Source organism: Leptopilina boulardi, unplaced genomic scaffold, assembly GCF_019393585.1.
Source record: "Leptopilina boulardi isolate dan_hultmark-lab unplaced genomic scaffold, ZJU_Lbou_2.1 LbouV2_316, whole genome shotgun sequence".
NCBI classification, from domain to species: domain Eukaryota; kingdom Metazoa; phylum Arthropoda; class Insecta; order Hymenoptera; family Figitidae; genus Leptopilina; species Leptopilina boulardi.
Window position 1 is genome coordinate 3111375 of NW_026137881.1, and position 23499 is coordinate 3134873.

At 27.7% G+C, this 23499-nt stretch overlaps 1 protein-coding gene across 12 annotated transcripts in view; it reads right to left on the reverse strand.

Moving 5' to 3' along the window:
* The window catches only part of LOC127284003 (calcium/calmodulin-dependent protein kinase type II alpha chain), a 194742-nt gene that overhangs the window by 116000 nt on the left and 55243 nt on the right, over positions 1-23499 (reverse strand). For all 12 annotated transcript variants that reach the window (XM_051309257.1, XM_051309256.1, XM_051309266.1 and 9 more), the window contains exon 2: positions 1367-1461. In XM_051309257.1, coding sequence (XP_051165214.1) covers positions 1367-1461 — 95 coding nt within the window. The remainder of the gene's footprint in view (positions 1-1366; positions 1462-23499) is intronic.

A 23499-nucleotide genomic window follows, 5' to 3' on the forward strand; every position in this document is an offset into this window, starting at 1 on the left:
ACTTTAGACTACAAGCCCTAAAAATTATATTATTCACTAATAACCTCAAAATTGTTGGTAACCAGTATTTAACTACAGAACTTATTTGGTAATATTTGAATAACTCTAGTCAATAAAACCAAAGGTGAGTGAACCTTCTTGTTGAGCTTCAATTCAATTTATCCCTTGACTGTAGTTCATAAAAATTACATTACTGCACCTTAACATCAAGAACTAGATGTACGCGCTGAAACTTTTACAAAATTAATATTTGGGAATCAAAAATGGATAACAAATGACTTTGAGGTTATGGTGCAAGATATGTCATTTTTGGGCATTATAGTTAAAACATTAAGCTTCAAATTAAGCCGAAGTGGAAGGTTCTACGACCTTTTGTTTCAGTGTTAGAGGTACTCAAAGTTAGCCAAAAACGCGATTTTTGAACATTTTAAACCCGTTTTTCTCAAAAACTAGAGCTGATAGGAAATTTTCGTTTACGGATTCGTGTTCGGCATGAAAAAACCTATCAGAAACAGGTCTGAAATTTGCCGCACCAAAAAAGTTTGCTAATTTTGTTGGCCTATGATAATTTAATGTATTTCCAAAGGCGAAATAAGATTTAGATTTCACGCAATTCCTCTAAAAGAGAAAATTTTACAATTACTTGAAATTTTAGAAGAAGAATATAACTGGTATGTGATAAACTAATAAAGGTTAAAGAGTATTTTTGGTAGCCGCTTTTTAAAGTAAGATTCTGCATTGAACTCGTGTAACAGTAGGAAAGGAATCCAAGAAATTTGTCTACGTAGTCGAATTTCAAAAGGCAGAGGGAAGACGAGAAGGCATATCTTCCAGGCCAATGGTTGTACACTACTGGCAAGTGACGGTCTGGATGGAATGTTGGCAAAGTGACAACGGGTTTAGGTTCCTTACTTTGGATGCCAGACATCGACAGAAATCAACATATCTTTCTTCAAATTTTGCGTTTAAACTACCGCCGAATATGAGAATTATTATTTTTTTTCACATGTTTTAACATTGTAATGTTATTCTTACGTGAAAAATAAAATTACATTGCAAAATTTGAAAATTATATTTAAATGAATCAAGTATTGAACTGTATATTAAAGTATTTAGTGAAAATTGTGTTATACATAATCAGAGTCCAGTATATTAAGGGAATTTCTAAGTTGAAATTTAATCAAAGTTTTCAATGAGTTTCGCCATTCTTTGAGGAAACTTCATAACAAGATGATACTCAATTGACTGAGAATTTAATTTGTAACGTACAGAGAGGATAATAGATCAAAGAAAGATTGAAAGGATAAAAAAGAGAGTATAGAGAAAAGTTAAAAGCAAAGAGAGAATATAAAGAAAAGAGACTTACCTCTCGCCGAGAGCTTTTTTGTATTAATAATTTTCGCCGCAAATTCGAGCCCTGAACTTTTCTGGACGCATCGTCGAACAACGGAGAAGGCGCCTCTGTAACATTAAAAATAACAATTATTATTATATTGCTTTAGATTATAATATAAAAATTTACAAATAAAACTGAATGTAATTCAAATTGTGATTCTACTATTCTCTCAATTTTATAAAGAGATAAAATTAAATTCAAAATTAATTCTACTCTCAACAATGGAAAATCTACACCAATAAGAACGTAACGTTCAAATTCGATTAAAGATAATTACAAATTTCCCGTCGACTATATGTAATTTACCAAAGTAAAATCTATGTCGAAATATATGGACATTGAGAATGGACTGTATGGAATACGAAGCACAAGCATAACGAAATATTGATAACTGTTTAACTCTGTTTTCACCTGTCAGCCTTATACGAGTACTACGTGCCAGTTCTCATATATGGTATCGAGAATATAGACTCAGTGCTTTAAACCACCTAGTTTTGAATAATTTATACCCGTCATTTAGACAGATTCAATAATTTTGCATTTCAAAATGATGGCGGCAACTCTTGATTTTCGCAAATATATTAAATGCCCAGTGAATTTCAAATATGATTCTCAATTTAATCCTTAATTCTCAATGGATGTTCTGTTAAAAAAAAAAAAACAAAAATATTTCATCATCTAGTTAATATAAATGTAATAAATTAATTTGTACTATTTAAATACTATTTTAAAATAGAAACATCAACAAATTAGAAATATAATGTTGCTTTCGTTCTGCTTGACAAATTCATTACCATTACTGCGGGTTCAATTACGAGCATGTTAACTTTGTCATGATTTGCATGTAACAAACATATTATTCATTAGGCTAAACCTTCACTCTAAACAGAATTGGTGTAATGAAATACGAATAGGTATTCTGTTACGCGTAAATTGTATACAAGTTTGGGTAACATTTTTTTGTTACTGTAATATATCACAAATCACTTTCTGCTACCTCATAGTTTATTACTGAATATATATTTATTACTTTAACTCATAAAACATAAGAAACTAAACTTATTAATAATCTTATAATAAACATAATTCACAACATTAGTATGCTGAAAATAATGTACTGCGCACAAACACTGTGCAACAGATTTTCATTTTTTTTTTATTTCTGAGACAGCATAGGGTGATTCTTATAGGTTTTTCGACGCTGAACATGAATCCGTAATCAGAATTGCTCAATCACCCTAGGTTTTCGAGAAATTTGACCTTGAAAATTGAAAAACTGCCGTTTTTAGGATACTTTTTGATTTTTTATTACGGTATCAAAATTTTTTCTGAGGTTTTCATGATATGCATATGAAAGCTGATATCCTTAACATTTTCCAATTGGCAATTTTATATCAAACTCTCAGATATAAAAAACATTGAAAATCATTTATAATTCACTGCAAATTTCTTTGTGATACAATTATATAGTTGAGAAAAATATGTCTAAAGCAGAAAGAGAATGTCTTGAATTTTAATTAATTATAAAATAATAAAGTTTTTGTAATTCTAAGACTTTAAGAGAATGAAAAGGTGGCTTAAAAGCCTCAAAGATAATTACAGAAGCTTCAAAGATTAATGAGCTTTAAAGGTAATTAACATTCAAACCGAAGGTTATTACATAGATCACGCGAGAAGAATTAACAATGACGAGTTTCATCTCAAAGTTATTTTTAAACAGCAATAAATAAAATCTCTTTTTCATCTCCTTTTAATAAAAACAATTTTTTCATTAGAAAAAAAATTAGATAAATTCTTGTACCATCTTTTTAGAAATAAATTTTTTAAAAGTAATTTTTCAAATTCTAAAATACCATTTCTATATATTTTCCCAAAGAACTCAAAAATTCAATATTTGAATTTACCTTTTGAATAGATATTTTCTATTTCTTGGTGGATCAAAGAAGAAAAATATATATTGCCAGAAAAAAAGAAATCTAATTCAAAAATGAAATCGATCGAAATTTTTGAAACAAGGTATTGATTCGAAACCATTCTCGCGATATGGTGGTTGGGAATGTCGCTTTTCCGAGGATTGGGTTGGTCGAGAGACGAGAGGAGGAGAAGGGCGCGTCTCCATGACGACCAATCATTACAGGAGATTGTGCTACCGGGTTACCGAGCCGATGAAGAGAGAAACTGGAAAAGAACATGCCGTTTCCTGCCTAGTAGACTATCTAATCATTTTTTACTTCTTTAAAAGGTCACGTTCTGTCACAATTTACACAGACGATTGTAATTAATCCATTTTCTTTGTCCATAGTTCTTTTTCACCTCAATCTGCAATTTAAAGAATAGAAATATAGAAAAAAAAGGAATAAAATTCCTAACCTTGAGAAGATAAGAATAAGAAAAAGTTATTTCACGTGTCGTGATGATAGTTAAAGTTTCATTCACATTATATGCCTGGACGAGCTGATCACTCAACGTCATGGAATTAGGGCGTGCAGAGCATTGCATTCAAGTAGAAGATGCCTTTGAGTCTCTAGTGTGATGTCTTTAAATAATCTCATGTACAAGTTATATACTCTTCTCTAGGAACAAGCGTTGATTCTCATGTTGATCGATTTTCAAAAACCGATCATCCGGATATAACTGACCTTAATTGAGTCCGACAATGCCAATAGAAAAAAAAGTTACCTTTTAGCCGCACTGGTTTAACTAATCGACTATATGGATTATAATAATCATTAGACAATAAATGAAAAAAGAAACGGTTTGAAAAAAAAAAAATTTTCATGGACACTATTCTCTAAATATTGGTAGGTTAAATTAAATTTTAGCTTCTTTTTCAGAATTTAAATTATAATTATATTAAAAGAGAAATTTCCAATAATCTCGCATGTTACAATTGTTTTCGAGATATCGGCTAATTACGATGCAATTCTTTTAATCCCTTGATATGGTAAAGAGAGAATATAATCCGCAATAATTAATTTTCATAACACAATAATGAATTAATATTCAATTATTCATTTGGAAGTATAAAAACGTAAATTGTTTTTTTTTCGAAGCAAATGTGTAAAGTCATATACACACATTGGATTATTTAGAATAGAGAAACAATATACAATGTAGAAATGAAGATTCATTGTGTTTGACCGGACATCTGGACCAACCACTAGAACACTGGTACACAGCAATTGTTCCTCTATTCTCAATGATCGTCACCTCCTCATTCCCTTTTCCACCGGGGATCTTCACAGTGACTGAATCACCGGTGAAATTACCGAGGCGTTAGTTACGTATAACCGTATTTCCATGCTCATCGTTACTACTATAAATATCATTTAAATAAAAGAAATTCATGACAAATTGGAAAATAATAATTTTAAATAAACTTGATCTAATATTCACGATGTGACTAAAATAATTAAATTAGAAACTGATGTTTATTTAAAGGTCCGTAGCGCTTATCTTCAAAGGCTTTACCAAAAAAAAAAAAAAAACCTTATCTGACAAAGTGCTATATATGGGTTGGATGAAATAGCACCTTAGCTTTTGATGTGAAAGGAAGTATTTTTGATAAGGAAGTTTTAGGAAAAAGAAGTTTCTAAATTACCCAAAAATCGTTTTTCTATAGAAGATGAAAGGAAAAGATTTTGGATAAACGATGAATTCGTACCCTGTCCTAGAGAAAGTATGTTTTCAGGATTTTGCTGAAAACTTTTATATTCAACAGTTGAATAGAAACAAGTTTTCAACCTCAACTTCTATTACTAAAGACATTTATCCTCACTTTTTTTTCTACTATTGCTGTCTTGCTTAAGATATCATCACTGATAACCAATGTCCTAAGGATTTTTGAGTTTGAAAAATTTATCTAACCGATTAACGCAAAAAATTTTCACTTTGATTTTACAACATAAGATTTAAAACATATAAAGATTAGATATTTTAGAACACAATGGGGGTATTTAGGGTCATTCTTTCAGATTCCAGGGTTAAAATGAAATTACGATCATCAGGAAATCCAATGTGGCGAGTAGAATACAAAAAAAAACTAGTGGAAAAAAGAAAAAACAGAAAAATTTGTAACAAAATTGGTATTTTTCGTTACTCAATTTAATATGATCACTGTTAATTGAAAGGGATCAAATTTGGATCCAAATATTGGGATAAATTCATTGCAATTTGATCCTTTGAAATTAACAGTACACTGTGTTTTTTAAACCGATTTAACCTAAAGGTTCTGGCACCTTGGATTTTTTTCTTGATTTCGATTCTAAATCATAAATACATCATTTTTCAATAAAAACGAAAATCTTCTGTGGAGACGTTTTTAAAAAAAGTCGATTTGAAAATTCAAAATGACAAAAACTCAACTTTTCTTCATGAAATATTCATTTAAGAAATAGTTTCATCAAATGGAATTTGTAGATATTAAAAAAAAGTATTTTATTGTTTTCACCAATTTCCTCTACAATTAATACTGTACCGGAAAAACGAAAAAAATAATATAATGACACGTTCATTACGTCCTGCCGCCGTCAGATGGCAGAAGCATGCAGGGAGCACAATGTCGCAGATGTTATCATATTACTTTCCTAATTTTTGTATGGATTTACACAATCTTTCAGATTTAGGAAATTTATAAGATAAGAATTCTTGGCATTTTGGCCGATTATGTAAAAGCTGTAGGTGTTTCGAGAGAAAAATATTTTTTATCACACATGGTGAAAATATACGAAGCTGAAGTACGCAACGTTTATGATAAACGATTTTTAAAGAAACAATTTTTTAAAATAAAAAATTCTATAATTTTTCGTCTAAAAAATATTTCTTGTAGTTGTCATTAATCAAGAAATTATATAAAAAAAAATTTTAGGCCAAAAATTGTAGAATTAAAAATTTTTAAATATTATTTCTTTAAAAATCGTTTGTCATAAACGTTGCGCACTTCAGCTTCGTCAAAATATACTATTAAAATCAATGTTTATCATTTTCATGTTCAGTGCCGTTTTTATAGGACGATAATTAAATGCCAAAGAATTTCAAAGACCGTTCGACACTTTTAAAAAATTAAACTTTGAAAAACAAAAATTAGGAAAGTAATATAATAATAGCTGTAACTTTGTGCTCCCTGCATACTTCTGCCATCTAACGGTTGTAGGATGTAATGAACCTGTTATTATATTATTTTTTTCATTTTTCCTGTAAATTATTAATTGTAGAGGAAATTGGTAGAAACAAAAAAAATTCCTTTTTTTTAATATCTACAAATTCCATCTGATGAAGTTTTTTCTAAAATGAATATTCCTTGCAGAAAAGTTGAATCGTTCGACTTTTTTTTTTTACAGATTTTAGAAAAATTAATACTAGTAAAAACTTTTTCGAACAAACGGATTAGAACTTTGTTTTGAACTTTTGACTCACTACTATTATTTTATTTTCATATGACTTTATTTTGATTATTATTTGATGGTAAAAGAAATTACTTTTAGTAGAAGAAGAAGATGAAGAAGAAAAAGAAGAAAATTGAAGAACTTTGAACTTGTTGATACTATATTTTCTATACTATCTTATTTTCCCATCATGTAAACTTATATCGGTTTATGTTGAAAATTTTGCACCAAAAGCATTCTCTCCCAGTGTGCATTTTTTATGAGGGCAATATTGAGTCATCTCCCCCCCCCCCTTCCCAACCTTCTATCTCTGTCTCTTTTGAAGAACGTTGATAAAGTGAAACATTGTAAGAGGTGGAAGGATCTTGATCCTATTAAAAATTGAGTTTCTACTTTATGATTTCATAGGGTAGTATCTGAAAGTGGGACAAGGAGTATAACCAACGTGAAAGACATTTTATCCTTTTGCAAAATGCAAGGATACGAATTAACTTAAAGAATCTATATATTTCATCTGACATCTACAACATCTGAAAAAATACGCACATAAATTCGTATATATACGTCTATAAATGTCCCTCTGAATAAGTCGTAGAAAATTTTTTCTGTCCAAAAAAAAAAAATATATATATATATATATACTTTAGCCTAAAAATATTTAATCACTAAAAAAATGTAGTTCTCGGCTATTGTTAATAAAATTTTAATCATCAGCTTCATTTAATTTCTAATGTTATTAAAGTGAATCAACTCGTGTTTAATGATATATATATAAAAATATTTTTTATCTCTAATTAACGAGATGCATTGTACATTTTCACGTGACCTAAACCCACTGCACATACATTTAATCTCTCAGTGGAATAACTTGCACGTGTGCTTATGTGATTATTACGCATTTGGAACAGTGCAAATAGAAATCCATATGTGCGTCGTTCACGCGGGCTTTTGTTAACACTATAATATAATAACGATAGATGCAAATGAAGCCATTTTAGTTTTAATAAATGACCTTTAGCAAAAATGTTGTCTATATTTTTCATCTTTCTTAAAACTTGTGAATCTGCAAACTTTCTAGAAATCCAAGTTACTTTTTATTCAACTTTATATTATAGAGTGTGGTTAAGGATCTTTTATGGTTGTAGTTATCCGGGTCACGTTCATTCCTTGAAAAAAAAAAAATAAAATAAAAAATAAAATTGCCCACACATCTACGGGGCATAAAGTTTCGTTTTTTTCCCCCTGATGGAATCTATAGAAATGGAGAACGTGACACAGAAAAAAGAATGTTACACTACGTGCTCTAAACGTTACACTAGCTTCTAGTTTTCTTTTTTTTCTTCGAGATGCTTTTTTACGTTTCAGTATAATAATATTTACATTCTTGTAACTTTTTTTTGGGCAATGTTAACAATATTGACAATGCGGGTCAATGCTATTCAAAGTCTCTTTTTTATATTTTTCAGTTGCTGTATTCAGTAAACAAAATTCAATTCCTGTAATAGAATATTTTTTTGTATCTACTATTAAATTACTTAAAACTCCAAATTTCCAGTGATTAAGAATTTGCTAGTATTTATTAAAATTTATTGATTTGTTTTTAAGTGAGAATAAAAGAGGAAGAGCCAGGATACTCGGCACCGTCTCTAGGTTCTATAAATTTTAAAGTAAACGTAGTAAAATAGTAATATAAAAAAGAAAATAACGGCAGTAAAAGTTAAAGTGAATGATTGCAAATGACAAATGTGTTCAGAGACTATAAGCACACCCACGTTTATAAAAAGTTTTGAAATTTTTTTCTTTTTTGTTCAATTTTCCACCTCGGAATAAACATTTCATTTTATTTATACAATAAAAATGTCATTTATTTGATTTTTTACGACAACATTGTAGAATCATCATTGCTCGACACAGAAGCGTGATTCAGTAAATGTACTAACTTTCTAACAAGCGAATCTGATGAATTTAAAAAAAATCCTCAAGTTACAAGTTTAGACATTTATGAAATTTCTTTAACCGACACATAGGATCAGCTATTTTGAATTTTTAAAAACTGACACCGGATTCGTATTCAGCGACCTCCGAAACCCCCGTGAAACAAGTTTCATAGAAATATCCATACCGAATTTTTCGGGACGCATGATTAAATTCTAAAAATCATTAGCTAAAATTTTTATTTTATAGAACTTCATTTGTCAAAACTATTTTGGAGCCGAATTTTTATTTAACATAATAGGCATTTTAAAGAATTTATATTGGGCAGAATTTCTATGTCGGCAAATTTTTATTTTTAAAAAAATGTTACCATCGGTCGGCAAGGTAGATTTCTGTGTTGGTAATTCTTTATATGTTTATTTTTCAAAAAAAAACAAACTATTTTACCATCAGTAGGTAAGGTAGATTTCTGAGTCGGTAATTTTTGTATTTTTATTTTGCAAAAACCTGTTTTACCATCAGTCGGTGAGGTTGATTTTTGTATCGGTATTTTAAATCATTTAAAAGAATTTCTAATTGATAGAATTTTCATTGGTCCGAAATTGCAAATGTCAGAACAAACAATCGACAGAAAGATTTCGGCGCGATTTTTATAATCAACCAATCAAAAATTATCCATAAAATTGTGATTTGTTGATTTTAAATTTCAACTTATTTGAAATTTAATCCAAAATTTTTGTCAGGGTAGAAATTTAAATTCGAATAAAAACTTATTCGGAAACAAATAAATAAATCAAGAGCAATTGATCACAAAACTTAGTAAATTTTAAAAATTTGTGACTCTAGAACTTTTATTATATTGGAAAAAATATTACCATTGAAAATTTATATATTCTTGGAAAATTTCTCATGGAACATTTGAATTAAAATTTATTTTTTTCCCCCAACTTTTGTACCCTAATCAAAATAATTTTCATTTTCAATTATTAGATGGAAATATTAATTTTGATTCGTAATTACGCATTTAAAAAAAGTTGGAGAAAAATTATTTTCATAAAACTAATTTTTTTTAATAACATAAAGAAGAATAGAGAAATAACTAAAAATAGAGATAAATTTTATAGAATAAATAGTAGAAGTTATAAATTCATGTTTTAAGTCTTACTAGATAAAAGATAGATTTTCTCTTTGTACACCGTATATAAACCTTTATCTCTCTGTCTAATCCAGAATTACGAAGGCCAAAGAGACGAAAGTTTAAAGAAGCTTTGTAGACCTGCTGATCTAAAAGTATCATATCTTGTCCATCTCTCTCTCTCGCTCTCTCGTTTTTACAAAAAAGGACAAAAAAAATATAAATGCACACACGTTTTTAAGTATAGGATTTTTCCTCAAAATAGAAACGCAAAAACCTCAGCTATGCTCTATTTTTTTTTTTTTTTAAATAGAAGGTAAAAAAAAGGAAAATATCAAAGAAGTTTACCTCACAAAAAAATTCATTTCATTTTCTACATTCAAAAATTTTTCATCACGATATTAAAAAAAATAATATTCAAATTCTTAGTTTTTAAAATCATGAAATGAAAATTTTAATTAAAAAATATATAAACAAATTTTTATCTATATTTGTATCAGTGACATTTGATATAAGCAAAAAAAAAATATATATAACTAAAGTGTGCCTTGACATTTTACCCAAGTTTTTTTTTATTATTAATATTTTTTTTTATTTATTATTCTCTTTATATAAGGGGAAAACTCGATTTGAGTTTGTCACTTGACAAACAGAAGGCGTTTATTTATGTTCTCATCAAAATGATGGTCATCAAAAATGCCTCGAGCTATTTCTATTCAATTTTTCATATTTTCTGATGGAATAAAGAAAAAAATATTTTATTTCTTTAGAATTTATTTTATATAATAATTTATATTTTGCTCTTTTTTTTAGAGTTTTTTGCATTTGACTTTTATTTTGCAAGTTTATTAAAAGACATAATACAATATACAAGGATTTATAATAATTGTTTGCTTTTCTACAAAAGATGACAGGTAATTTTATTTTCATAAAGTTTTTTTTTTTTTTTTTTTTTTTATTAATAATTTCAGAGCAAAGTCTTGTTATTATTGTTTATATGACTTTTAAGTTTTAAGCATTGCGCTTGATAGTTTTGTGATATTTTATAAAGTACACTCTCATTATAGTGAAAACTTTTTCATATAATTTTTCTTAAAGAACACAATTAGCTTTTGATTCTTTACTTTGAAATTATTTTCTAATCAAAAGTAGAACGTTTCTTTTAAGATATATAATGAAAGCTTTTTTTATTTATTTTATACAGGCAAATTAATGAATTTTTTAAAGATATTTTTTCTATTAAAAAAAAATGGTTTTTTATGAAAACAGTTACTTTTAACCTTTTCATGTCTATGGAACGTGAATCTAAATATTTATTAAAAACAAATAAAAATAATTTAAAAAAAAATAAATAAAAAAATAAATAATAATAAAGTAATAAATTAGTCCTTTAAAAAATTATTTAATTCGAAGATTTTAGTTGCAGTTTACCAATCCGTGCTCACGATTTACTTCATTTGGATAATTTTTTCAAAATTCAAAATGGGGGATCCAATATGGCGGTCAAAAATTTGAAAATCCTTTATATTTGCTTAAAACTTGTTACTCGGGGGTTTTCGAGGTCGCTAATTACGAATCCGATGTCAGTTTTTAAAAATTGAAAATGGCGGATCCAATATAGGGAAAAATTTTTTTAAATTCATTTAATTTACTTGAAAGTTATTACCCTGAAATTTTCGGAGTCACTACTTACAAATTTAATATTGGATTCGTAATCAGTGACAGCTAAAACCACGTAATTAAAAGTTTTAAGTATATCAAGTAAATTAAAAAAATTTTGTCCACCATATTAGTTCCGCCATTTTGAATTTTGTTAATCTGATAACAGATTTGTAATAACCTACCACAAGAACTCCAAAGTAACAAATTTAAAGCAAATACATACGGTTTTTAAACCGCCATTTTGAAATTTGAAAAACTTACACCAGTGAAAAAAAAAGATTTTAAAAAAACGTGTGTTACAAGATTTTTCTCTAACCTATTTCCATTATATAGTGCAATAAAAAAATTTATTCAAGTCATGTACGACAAGAAAAATGATTTATTGCATAAGCATATGAAATTTTCTTGATCCACAAATTAAATTGTTTCAATTTTTTTCCATATTAATCGTAATCGCTCAAAGCGAGGATTACTGCGTTATTACTTTTATTTATTTATTTATTTTTACTATATTCTAGATAAGCGCTTTTAATCCTTTGGTAGTTTATACTTGACAATTTGTCCGTCAAACAGAATTACAATTTACTATAAATATTGTGGGATTTATGTATATTCTCGAGAATGATAATAATTTTGAATTTCGCAGTACAATTTGTAGCCGCGAGAGAAATGACAAGCGAGATCTGCGTCATCTCTTCTATCTACGCCCTCATAAATCAATATTTCTCTCTTTAAGAGATGTAAAAGAATGAGGCCACTATCTCTCTTACTCTCTCTCTCTCTCTCTCTCTCTCTCTCTCTCTCTCTCTCTCTCTCTCTCTCTCTCTCTCTCTCTCTCTCTCTCTCTCTCTCTCTCTCTCTCTCTCTCTCTCTGCTTTTATAGAATGATCGATCGATTTTAAGACTAGCAATTTTTTTTTTTAATGCGTGTGACTTTCACTGGAAAACTTTGTAAAATTTTTATCTTTTGACTTGAAAAGCTGGATGAAAAGTACATATATATATATATATATATATATAGCATCCTCCCTAAAAGTCCAGATTAATAAAAATGAACTTACTATAACAAGAAGATTTTCATAAAATTAAGAATATATATATATATATTTTTTTAAACATGTTGACTTTAGGTAAAAAAAATTGATACGAACTTTTATATTTTCATCTGATATATATTATTTATATCGAATAAAATCGAAGACAAATGATCGAATCAAGGAAATAAAAAAAAAACAACATAAGAAACTTTCGTTTATATGTAAGATTACTTTAGAAAAGTTTCTAAACTTGTTCCGATATGTCAGAACTTTGTTCAATTGACAAAAAAACGACATGGGTGGAAATGATCTAATTTTCTAGATATAGTTGCAAAAGCTAACCTATAAAAACCAGTGAGTTACTATAACCAAGACTATTCAAATATTTATGAAAAATAATTGAAATTATTAACAATAAATTAATTAAATAAAATACAATTGAAAATTTAAAAATAATTTAAAAATTTTTATTGATACTTTTATAATGGAAAATTTCAATTTGCAAACATTATTCGAATTTTTATTGAAGTTGTCATTACTGTAAAACATGAAATGAGAAAAATATTTTATGCTTTCAACGAATACTTATATATATATGATAGCAAAAAGCCATATTTTATTGAGTCATTTGCAACTAAAGTAGTTGTATCTTTTGAAAAATATAATCCCATGAGAAATAGAAAACTATGAATCAGAAAAGTGGGAAATGCGAAAAATGCTTATAACGACCAAAGATAAAAATTTTTCTCACAATTTTCTAAGGTTACGTTCATATAACTTGTAATGTCCAATGTAAAATACTGCTATTTTTGAAAATTTACATTTAATTTCACTAAAAAAAAAGAAAAATTTATAAAATTTTACCAGAATGATTCTATAGAAATTTTTTTCAGAATAAAAATCCTATTTCACTATGATTATAAAAAAAAATTTTACGAATTACCATTTACAATTATTATAATGTAATTTTACATATCCAATTTATAAACTCATGTTTGAATTAAATTAGAAACATAAACTATGAATAAAATGATAGTGTTGAAATTCAGATTTTTAATTTGAAAGATGAAGACGTTTAATTTACATTGACTATGGAAATTGAATGCATTTTACTTTACTATATATATAACACTTAGTAATTTAAAAGCATTTAAAGTTTGGAACTGTTTAAACTTTAGTGCTTTCAATTTGAAGGCATTTAAAGTTTAAGCTCGACCTACTGCGAAACAAGTTCTTTGTATATGCGCGAAATCGTTTGAAAACCGAATAAAAAAAATTTTCTTTCATAATAATTATTGGTCACATAATCTTTCAAGTGATATTTTCAAAATTTTAACTTCAACAATGACAAAAAATGTAAAAAAAATCATACACGGAAAAAACAAACTAACTATTTTAGCACCATACTGCTTTATCCTTTAATAGTATATATAATTTCGTTTACCTATTAAAGTATGAAATAATGCTTTTTTAGTTTAAAGTAAGTCCGAACTAAATAAGTTTAATGGTTATACTCTTATAGTAATTTGTTTTTTTTTTGGTGATGATCGTATTAAAAATTAAAATTTCGGAAATGAAAAGGCCTAGCGGTTTGTAAAGATATATATATATATATATATATATATATATATATATATATATATATATATATTCAAAGATCCCAACTAGTTTCGAACATTATAGTTCCCTCTTCAGGGGATAAATAATAGTTTGAGTTTTTTTATACAAACATTGTCCTTTAGTTGGACAGGTTATAAGAAGATTTCAAGAAGGATAATAAAAATTTAAATTAGAAATCTGAAAAAGGATGAAAAATGAAATTAAGATATTTTAGGTTATGTTTTAAGGTTAATCAGTTTTAGGAGTAAATAAAAAATTTTCTTACCTCTTGAGAAATAAAATATTAATTTCAAAATTAATTTTTCCTTTTTTGGAAAAAAAAATTTTTTTATAAATTATTATCAAATAATTAGTTATATATATAAATTTTGTGGAAGCACATTTTTCGATGGAAATGTGCTTCTCTTGACAGAAAGGTTAACTAAAAAGGTTGGGTTGCGTAGTTGATTGCAGGTTGTGTTGGTAAAGAAGGAATTTACATTATTAAAAATTTTTTTAAAAAGTTATATAAATGATTATTTTTTATAAGATTTAATTAAATTATTTTAATTAGTAATAGTGACGTACTTTAAAAGCATAAAATTGATGCCCGCGAAGTACGACATATAGTCGACCTAAAATAGCAAGAGCTTCTTCCTTTTTGGTGGATAAATTCTTGCAACCTGCGTTTTGGCCACGCCTCCCTCCCTTTCCAACCATCGATATATCGATATATGGATATAGGCTAAAACGCAGGTTGCAAGAATTTATCCCCCAAAAAGGAAGAAGCTCTTGCTATTTTAGGTAGACTATATGTCGTACTTCGCGGGCAGCAATTTTATGCTTTTAAAGTAGGGGAGACCGGGATTACTTGGCGCACTTTTTACTCTTTGTTGTGTAACTCACTCATTTTTGCTTTTTTCAAAAAGTTAATATATAGAAAACTTGTTGTAACATATCAGCTTTAATTAAAAAAAAAAGAAAGTTGAAATATATTTAATACTTTTATTTTTATACCACTTTATTTAAAGCTGTGAAAAGCGCGCCAAGCAACCCCGGCCCGGGGTTGCGTGGCTCAGGAGTGAAATTAAAATTAAATTATATGATTTAAAGTTTAAATAATGTAAGACTTAACAGTCTTGTACTGTAATTTTACAATAAAATTATTTTAAATTTAAAAATTAGAAAATTTCATTTAAATGAAATCGTAAAATTACAAAAAAATATTTTTTTTTTATAATAACGTTGTGAATATTTAAAAACCATTATTCGGTTAAATTTTTTGCTACGACAACGAAAAAGTTTGCTGTGATAAACAATAACAGTCTTAATATTAAAAAATTTTCCTGTCACAGCAAACTTTTTTAACCCCACAGCAAATTTGTTTACTGTCCCTATATTAGCTAACGTAATTTGATGTGACGGCAAACAGTTGGCTGCGCCATAGCAAATTTTTTCTATATTTTTGAGTCTAGATTCTCATCCAATAATTTGGAAATTCTTCTGTTGAACTTTATTAGTAGTTGGTAAGGTAACGAATTATATAGTTCTTCCAACAAACTAATTAGTCAAACCAACTAATAAAATAGTTAAGCCAACCAATAAAAATAGTAACTATCTAATAAATTAACAGCAGTATAGTTTACTAACTAAAAATGATAACCCAAACCAATATTTTCTCTCAATGTACATTACCACCAAAAATACAGGGCGAAAAATCCTATTCAAATAACTAAATACCATGTAAAAAAATTGATATAAAAATTTCCTTAGAAAAAAAGAGAATAAAATAAAAATTTTGTATACGTTTTATATATGTAACTTTTTCTTTTGTATTTTCTTTAGATAGGACATTTTCTGCATGAAACATAGAATGGAGAATGAGATTGGAAGCACCGTGTATAAAATTGCAAACGAGTGAATGTGAGAGTTCCTATCGTTTCCGTTTTTGAATGTTATATATCGGTGGAGAATCGTGCGGGTTAACTCTTGCGATTTCATGAGTTTACGTGCACATGACTCTCTCACTTTTTGTGAAGGAGGAGAAGGGTGGTATACAATAGGAGGGTAAGAAAATGAGATTTATCCTCTGTTGTACTTGCAAATATATATATATATATATATATATATATATATATATATATATATTCCAAGTAAATCTGGAAACGTTCTTGGCAAGTTGTCGTTTTCCTCCAAAGCGGTTAAGGTGGCAAAGTCAAGTGTAAAATCAGGTATGGTAAGAGGAAATCCCGATTAGATCACATACGTATTTGCATTATCTTAGGAATAAATGTCTAACATAAATTTTCCTTCTCTTGTGAAAATTAACCTCACTTATGCATCCAGGCTGAAGCAATAAACTTAATGTGATTTGTGCTATATACCTGCGTGACTCTATATATTGCATGTCACGATTCGCATTGTCGTATCTTCGAATTACAATTACGTGTGAAATAATATAATCTATGCAACTAGGACCCCTTTTAAGTTAAACTGAAACTTGCATTGTGAACGATATTAGCAAATTCTTATAATAATAATTCTAAAATTATTGAGAGATTTAATCTATATGGAGTTTAATTGTACCAATTAAAATTGGATTAAATTTAATGATACTTTTCTAAAGATAAAGTTAATTGGTTTTGATAAAGTTGAGTTAAAGACAAGAGGCAAAAAGTGCGCCAGTAAACAGGCTATGTTCTAAACAGATTTTGGGTGGACGAACCCATAATTTGTTACGGAAAATGTTATAAATAATCATGAAAGTGTTTTGGTGTTTACATTTACGTGCAAGAAATTTTTCTTATTCTATTCGCACAGATATATCACATCATCTTCAGCCATAAGAAGCTCAGCAAAATCAAAGCATTTGGATGCATTCAATGTTTTCTGCTAAGAAGTTAGACCCTAACAAAAGTATCCTAATACTAAAAAGATCTACACTGAGAAAAATATGCTATTAAATCAACAGCATTTCTGCCAAAGGCACAAAAATTATTGATTCAAAAGCATATATGCTAGAAACTATATAATATTTTATATGCTTTTGAATCAATAATTTTTATGCCTTTGTCAGAAATGCTGTTGATTCAATAGCATATTTTTCTCAAAGATAGTCAAGTACACAACCAAGCTAAACAACTACCTAAAAAACAATTTATCTACCATATAATATTTAATTTAAAATTCAATTTTATCTAAATGCAAACATAATAAATTTTGCAACTAATTCATTATAAAGTTTGAAGCTAATAAAGAGATACGAAGCAGTAAACTATTCGTGACACACAAGAGAAATTATGGCAGAATAGAGGACCGTCTTTCTAGCAGGAACGAAGTAAAACCGGCTTATCTATGCACATTGGACATAAAAGTGTATACCGACGGACGGTATACGACTTGTAGCGAATCGATAGGACATGCACGTATATTGTTCTCTCTCTCTCTCTCTCTTACACTCACTGTATACATTTCTATATATATCTGCTTTTGGTAGCAAGTGAATTGTGTATATATATATATATATATATAATGGTGCAGAACATGCATATGTATTATGAGGCTCAGTGGGTCGTCTACTGTGTCGCGTCACACCCCTACCCTTCACAAACGCCACCCAACCCACTCTATTACTTTTTGTCCTATAGCCGCTGTCTTTATTATCATCGTCGTTCTACAGACGTACTATATAGAATCCACAACTATACTCAATACAATGGAAGATCTACGAACAAACAAGACAGTAGTTTGCTGCCAACTCGTCTTTATCCGCAACAATAAACAATAAAAGAATTAAAGCTAAATAGAAAAAAAAAGAAAATGCATAACAGAATTTTTTAGAAAGTGTGGCTATTTAACACTATTCGAAAATTTACTATCAAGAGGTTTGTTAAGGATTTTTCCAAGGGGAAATTTAATCAGTTAGTCAAGTGTACACTCTTCCTGTAATACTTGTGTAATAACGCAAAAAAGTCTGTAATATCTCTGTAATAATGTGTTCTAAACAGTAATAACGTGTAGTACTTAGTAATAAGGGTAATATGAGGTGTATTACCGGTAGTCAAGTGTACACGTTTTTAACTAGTAAATTCCCCCTCGGATTTTGCCCAAAAATATTTGAAAAAAAGTATATTAAAAACATGTTTTTTTTTGTACGTATTGAATAATCTAAAATTTTGAAACCAAAAATATTGAATCTAAAAGGACGATTATCAAATTTTAATAATTTTAACCTGAACTTTCTTTACAAATATTTAGTTGTCCTGTCACTTTAATATGATTAATATAGGAATATGCAAATTAAATTCCTCTGTATTTAAAAATGGTAAGAATTGTAGCGTGATTGAGATTCATTCATAAATTTTTATTAGTGATGCACTTTGAAACGTTTTACTCGTCTGACTCGTCAATTTTATTTGCCGTGAGTTTTGAACGATCAAATGAACGAAATAATATTTTTTGTCTATAAATTTTTTTTGTAAATATTACAACGGCAAGTGAAAAATTTAAAAGTACATTAAACATTTAAAAAATTATTAATATATTTTTGAATACAGAAAGCAAAATATTTTTTTTTAATGAAATTTTAAGGTTAAAAAAGTAGTAATTTTTCGTTTATCTGAACGTTTAGAACTTCAGGAACATTGAATTTAACATTTTTGGTTGCATAATTTCGTCGATTTTTGTTGCAACATGTTCGGAGCACCTTAGTGAACATTTTCCAAAAAGAAAAATCAAAATCCGTCTACACTTTTTTCGTCCCTGAGAAAAAATATGCTATTGAATCCAATACAGCTTTTCTGCCAAAGGTAAAAAAATTATTAATTCAAAAGCATATGCTACTGAATTTATAAAATATTTTACATATTTTATAGCATATGCTTTTGAATCAATAATAATTTTTATACCTTTGGCAGAAATGCTGTTGATTTAATAGCATATATTTCTCAGTGTTAATTTTAATTTTTGTAATTTTAGTGACCAATTTTTAAAAACCTCGTGTTTCTATTCTGTATATGGAATTTTTGAAAAAATAAATGATTCTTACTTTAAAATTTCGGTTAACTTTAAAATAGTCATTAGATTTTGAAAATTTGATACAGAAAACTTAAAAAAAGCACAAGTAAAATTGTTTTTAAAATCTTTGCAATGTTTAGGATTTTCTAGGATTCCTCTGCCTTAAATTCTAAAGCCAATGTTAGGTTCCAATTCTATTAAAAATTTCCTATAAGAATTATATTTTTGTATAATGTTTTGAACAATATTTAACTAGTAAAAATTGAATTTAATTAGTTTATATGTAATAAAAAAAACAGGTTTTTAAAAATTCGTCGCTAAAAACACAAAAGTTGAAATTAAAAAAAAGCACCCTACGGATTTTGATTTTTTTAGAAAACACTTTTCTAATGTTGAGGAAAAATATTTTTGTAAAACTCGGAGAAAAATTGAAGCTTTTTGAAACTTTTTTAAAACATATGATTTTCTTTGATAAGTTTATAAAGATGAAAGGATAAATGTTGAAAAAAAAACTATTGGTCAGTGACTAAAGATTGAATGCCATCCAATCTTATTGAATTTTATGAGGATTCGTGAGAAAGACGATTTTGGTATACATATCTATAGAACTTGATCAGAAGCATGAATCGATGTTTGCGAGGAATTCTAACGGAAAAGGGATATCCTCGTTATTAGGAAATCTCCCCTATATACGATAGTCTTACACTAATTTGTATGCTAGGCCTCTAAACAGGAAAATACTATAATAATAATAAAAATAATAAAAATAATAATAATAAAGACAAAATATATACGGAAATTTAGTCCTAAAATCAAGTAACATTTCATTTATAAATGTTAAACAATTTAATAAAAGGTCAATTATTAAAAAAGTAAGAATTTTAAAATTCCACTCTTCTTGACTAAGGTGAAATTTTTAGTAGAAATACTTATTTTAGACGTTTCAGTAAAAAACAAAACAAATATTGTATTAACTTAGTTAACATAACTCTCCAAACTTTCTATCGAACTTTAGAAATTCTTGTAGAAATTAATTATTTAACCAAAAAAAAAGTATCAAGGATAGCTTAAGTTTGTTTCAAAATTGAAAAGAAACAAGTTTTAGGAAATAATTTAAAATTCAAATGAAATAAAAATTTTAAAGCCACAGGACTTAAAAGAGGCAAAATTTTATTTTTGATTGAATGATAAAAGACCCTAAAGTAAGTTGAATGACCTAAAGTGATTTAAATCTTAAAGTAGATATTATTTTCCCCTAGATGTGAAATATAATAAAAAAAAACACACAATTTTTACTAAAATTAGTTACATAACCTCAAAGAGTGTAAAAATTTTCTCACTAGCATCTAACTGGGGAACATTAATTTTTTTATAACAAGTACTTCAAGTCTCGACAAAAAAGTAACAAGTTTCTAAAATACTGCAAAAACATAGTGAATCCTTGAAGACGCTACTTTTAAGTTAAGGGGGTTAATGCTCGCGAAACGACTATACGAAATGTTGAAACACAGTTTGAACGAGACTGTGTTTTCTTCTCGTTCAATAATGGAAGAGTGGTCCATTTCCCAACCCATTTTTGCTTTGTCTCTGTTTAAAGAAAAAGAAGAGAGAAAAAAATCAAATCACAAATTAAAAAGAGACAATATTTCAATTCGTCTCTCAATTAAAACTAAAACTTTTAATTAAATTCTCCCACTTTTTCTAGCAAGACAAACTAGTTATGTCATAGGGGGGATTTATCCTGACCTCTATACGTCGTTTACCAATTTTACGCGGTGCACCTGCAACTTTTCACTGTCACTAATACTACTACTACTACTACACTACTACCTACAACCCTTAACGACCGACACTCCCTAATTGAAATTTAACTGAATTCTTTTCACTTAAACATCTTCCAGGCTATTTTTCTCCTCTTAACTTTATTGGACTATTTAATTAACACGTACTTTACTATAACTTCATAATACTTCACTTTTCAACCTTCTTGTAATTTGAAGTAGAAAACAAGAAAACGTGACAAAACTTGAATATTTATTTGAGAAGGAATAGATATCTTTATATTTTGAAGAAAAATTCTTTTGTGTTTATTTATTAATTTTGTTCAATAATTTTAGAAATCTTTACAATGTTGAAGATTGTTTTATTCAGCGGTGTAATTAGGTAACAGTGTATTGCTTTTTACTTTGAATTCCACTTCCAGTAATGAAAATAAAAATGAAGGTAAAAGTCAAAGTCATAATTATTTTTGAGCCAAATTTTAATTTGTTCGAATTAGCATTTTGCAGAATTTTCATCAAAACGATTTTCTATATTACACAATCAGTCGGTAAGGTAGATTTTTGTCAGTAATTTTTTATTTTTCAAAAATTTTTACCGTCCATCGGTAAGGTAGATTCCTGTGTCGGTAGTTTTTTATATTTTCATTTTTCAAAAAAAAAATTCATTTTACCATCAGTCGGTAAGGTAGACTTCTATGTCGGTAATCTTTGTATTCTTATTTTTTATATTACAGACTTTTTATATAACCAAAAATTCACTTCACAGAATTTTTATTTGTTTGAATTTTTATTTGTCAGAATTTTTATTTACTAGAATTTTCATTTAACATAATAGGCACTCAAAAATCTACCTTACCGGCTGATGGTAAAACAGTTTCTTTTTGAAAAATAAAAATACAAAAATTATCGACACAGAAATCTACCTTACCGACTGATAGTAAAATGTTTCTTTTTCAAAAACAAAAAAATAAAATGAATTACCGGCACAGAAATCTACCTTACCGGCCGATGGTAACACTTTTTTAAAAAATAAAAATTTACCGGCATAGAAATCTACCTTACCGACTGATTGTGTAATATAGAAAATAGTTTTGATGAAAATTATGCAAAATATTAATTCGGACAAATAAAAATTCGGCTCGAAAATAATGATGACAAATGAAATTTCATAAAATGAAAATTCTAACTCATGATTTTTAAAACATAATCATACGTCCTAATGAAATTTCAGAATTTCATAATTTAGATTTCACATATTTCAATGAAAAATAAAAATTAGTGATAATTTAGTGAAAAATGAAAGTGAAAGTACGAATCAAAGTGAAAGTCAAAATAAAATTACATAATTCACTGGAAAAGAAAACTGAAACTCCGAATTAAAGTGGAAGTCAAAATGAAATTACATAATTCACTGAAAGAAGAGAATAAAATTCAATGTGAATATCCAAGTCAAAATGTATATAAAATTGAAATTTTTTTATATAACATAATTTATATGGAATCCAAAATTCTGACCACATTTAAATATTAAACATTTCATAAAAATAAAACCAAAATTTGATATAAAATCAATTTTGTCAAGAATAGTAAGCGCAGAATGTTCTTATTTAATTCAAAAATTAAATTTATAAATGAACTACGAAACTATTCATTTAAAATCTTTTTCAAGTCGTCTAATTTATTGATCTTAAAATATTTTACAAATAGACATAAATTTTCATCATACACTTTGTCTTTTATCTTACATATTTTATCTAAATCTCAAGTGAATATTTATAAATCTATATACGTTTACTGTAGATATAACACAAGATATATATTGAACGTTGTGACAATTTTAAGATTTTTTTTTTTTTATTGTGTGTGTATGATATGGGGCTGCGCCTCATGCGTTCGCGGTTCTCGGGGTTAGCAGAGAGAAGAGTATCGACCAGCGCATTGCCCTACAGTCACCCTCCTAGTCTTCCCACCACCTTTTCCCAACCAACTCTAACTCTACTCAGAGCAAGCAACCCTCGAATAACGGCGTTTTCCCAGCCACGCTATACGATTACGCGTGCTATGAAAATTTCCTTTTTACTCAAGAGAAAGAAATACGTGTGAAATGAATTTTCCAATTCTGTTTTTTTAATTAAAAGAAACAAATGTAAAAAGTACAATCTTTCTAGAAACAGAGAAGGAGTACAAAGAAGGCTAATTTATTACTTCACTTGTATTTAGTAATTTTTTTTCCAGAGACATTTTTGAATTTTTTTTTTCAAATTTGTACTTTTTAGCATTAACAATGTTGGAAAAAAATTGTTGATACTGCAGAACCGTATTTTTTTTTTGAAAAATTTGAGGATTTTATTTTTAAAAAATTTCATTTTTGTTGCACAATCTATAGAAACAAAATATTTGACAAATTTCAAAAAATGACAGTTCTGTAATGTTAAAAAAATCTTTTTTTTTACATTTTTAATGTAAAAAACAAAAAATTTCAAAACTATTTCGCGTTTCGATGCGGAATTTGATCACCTTTAATTAAAAATGAAAAATTGTAAATCAGTTGAAA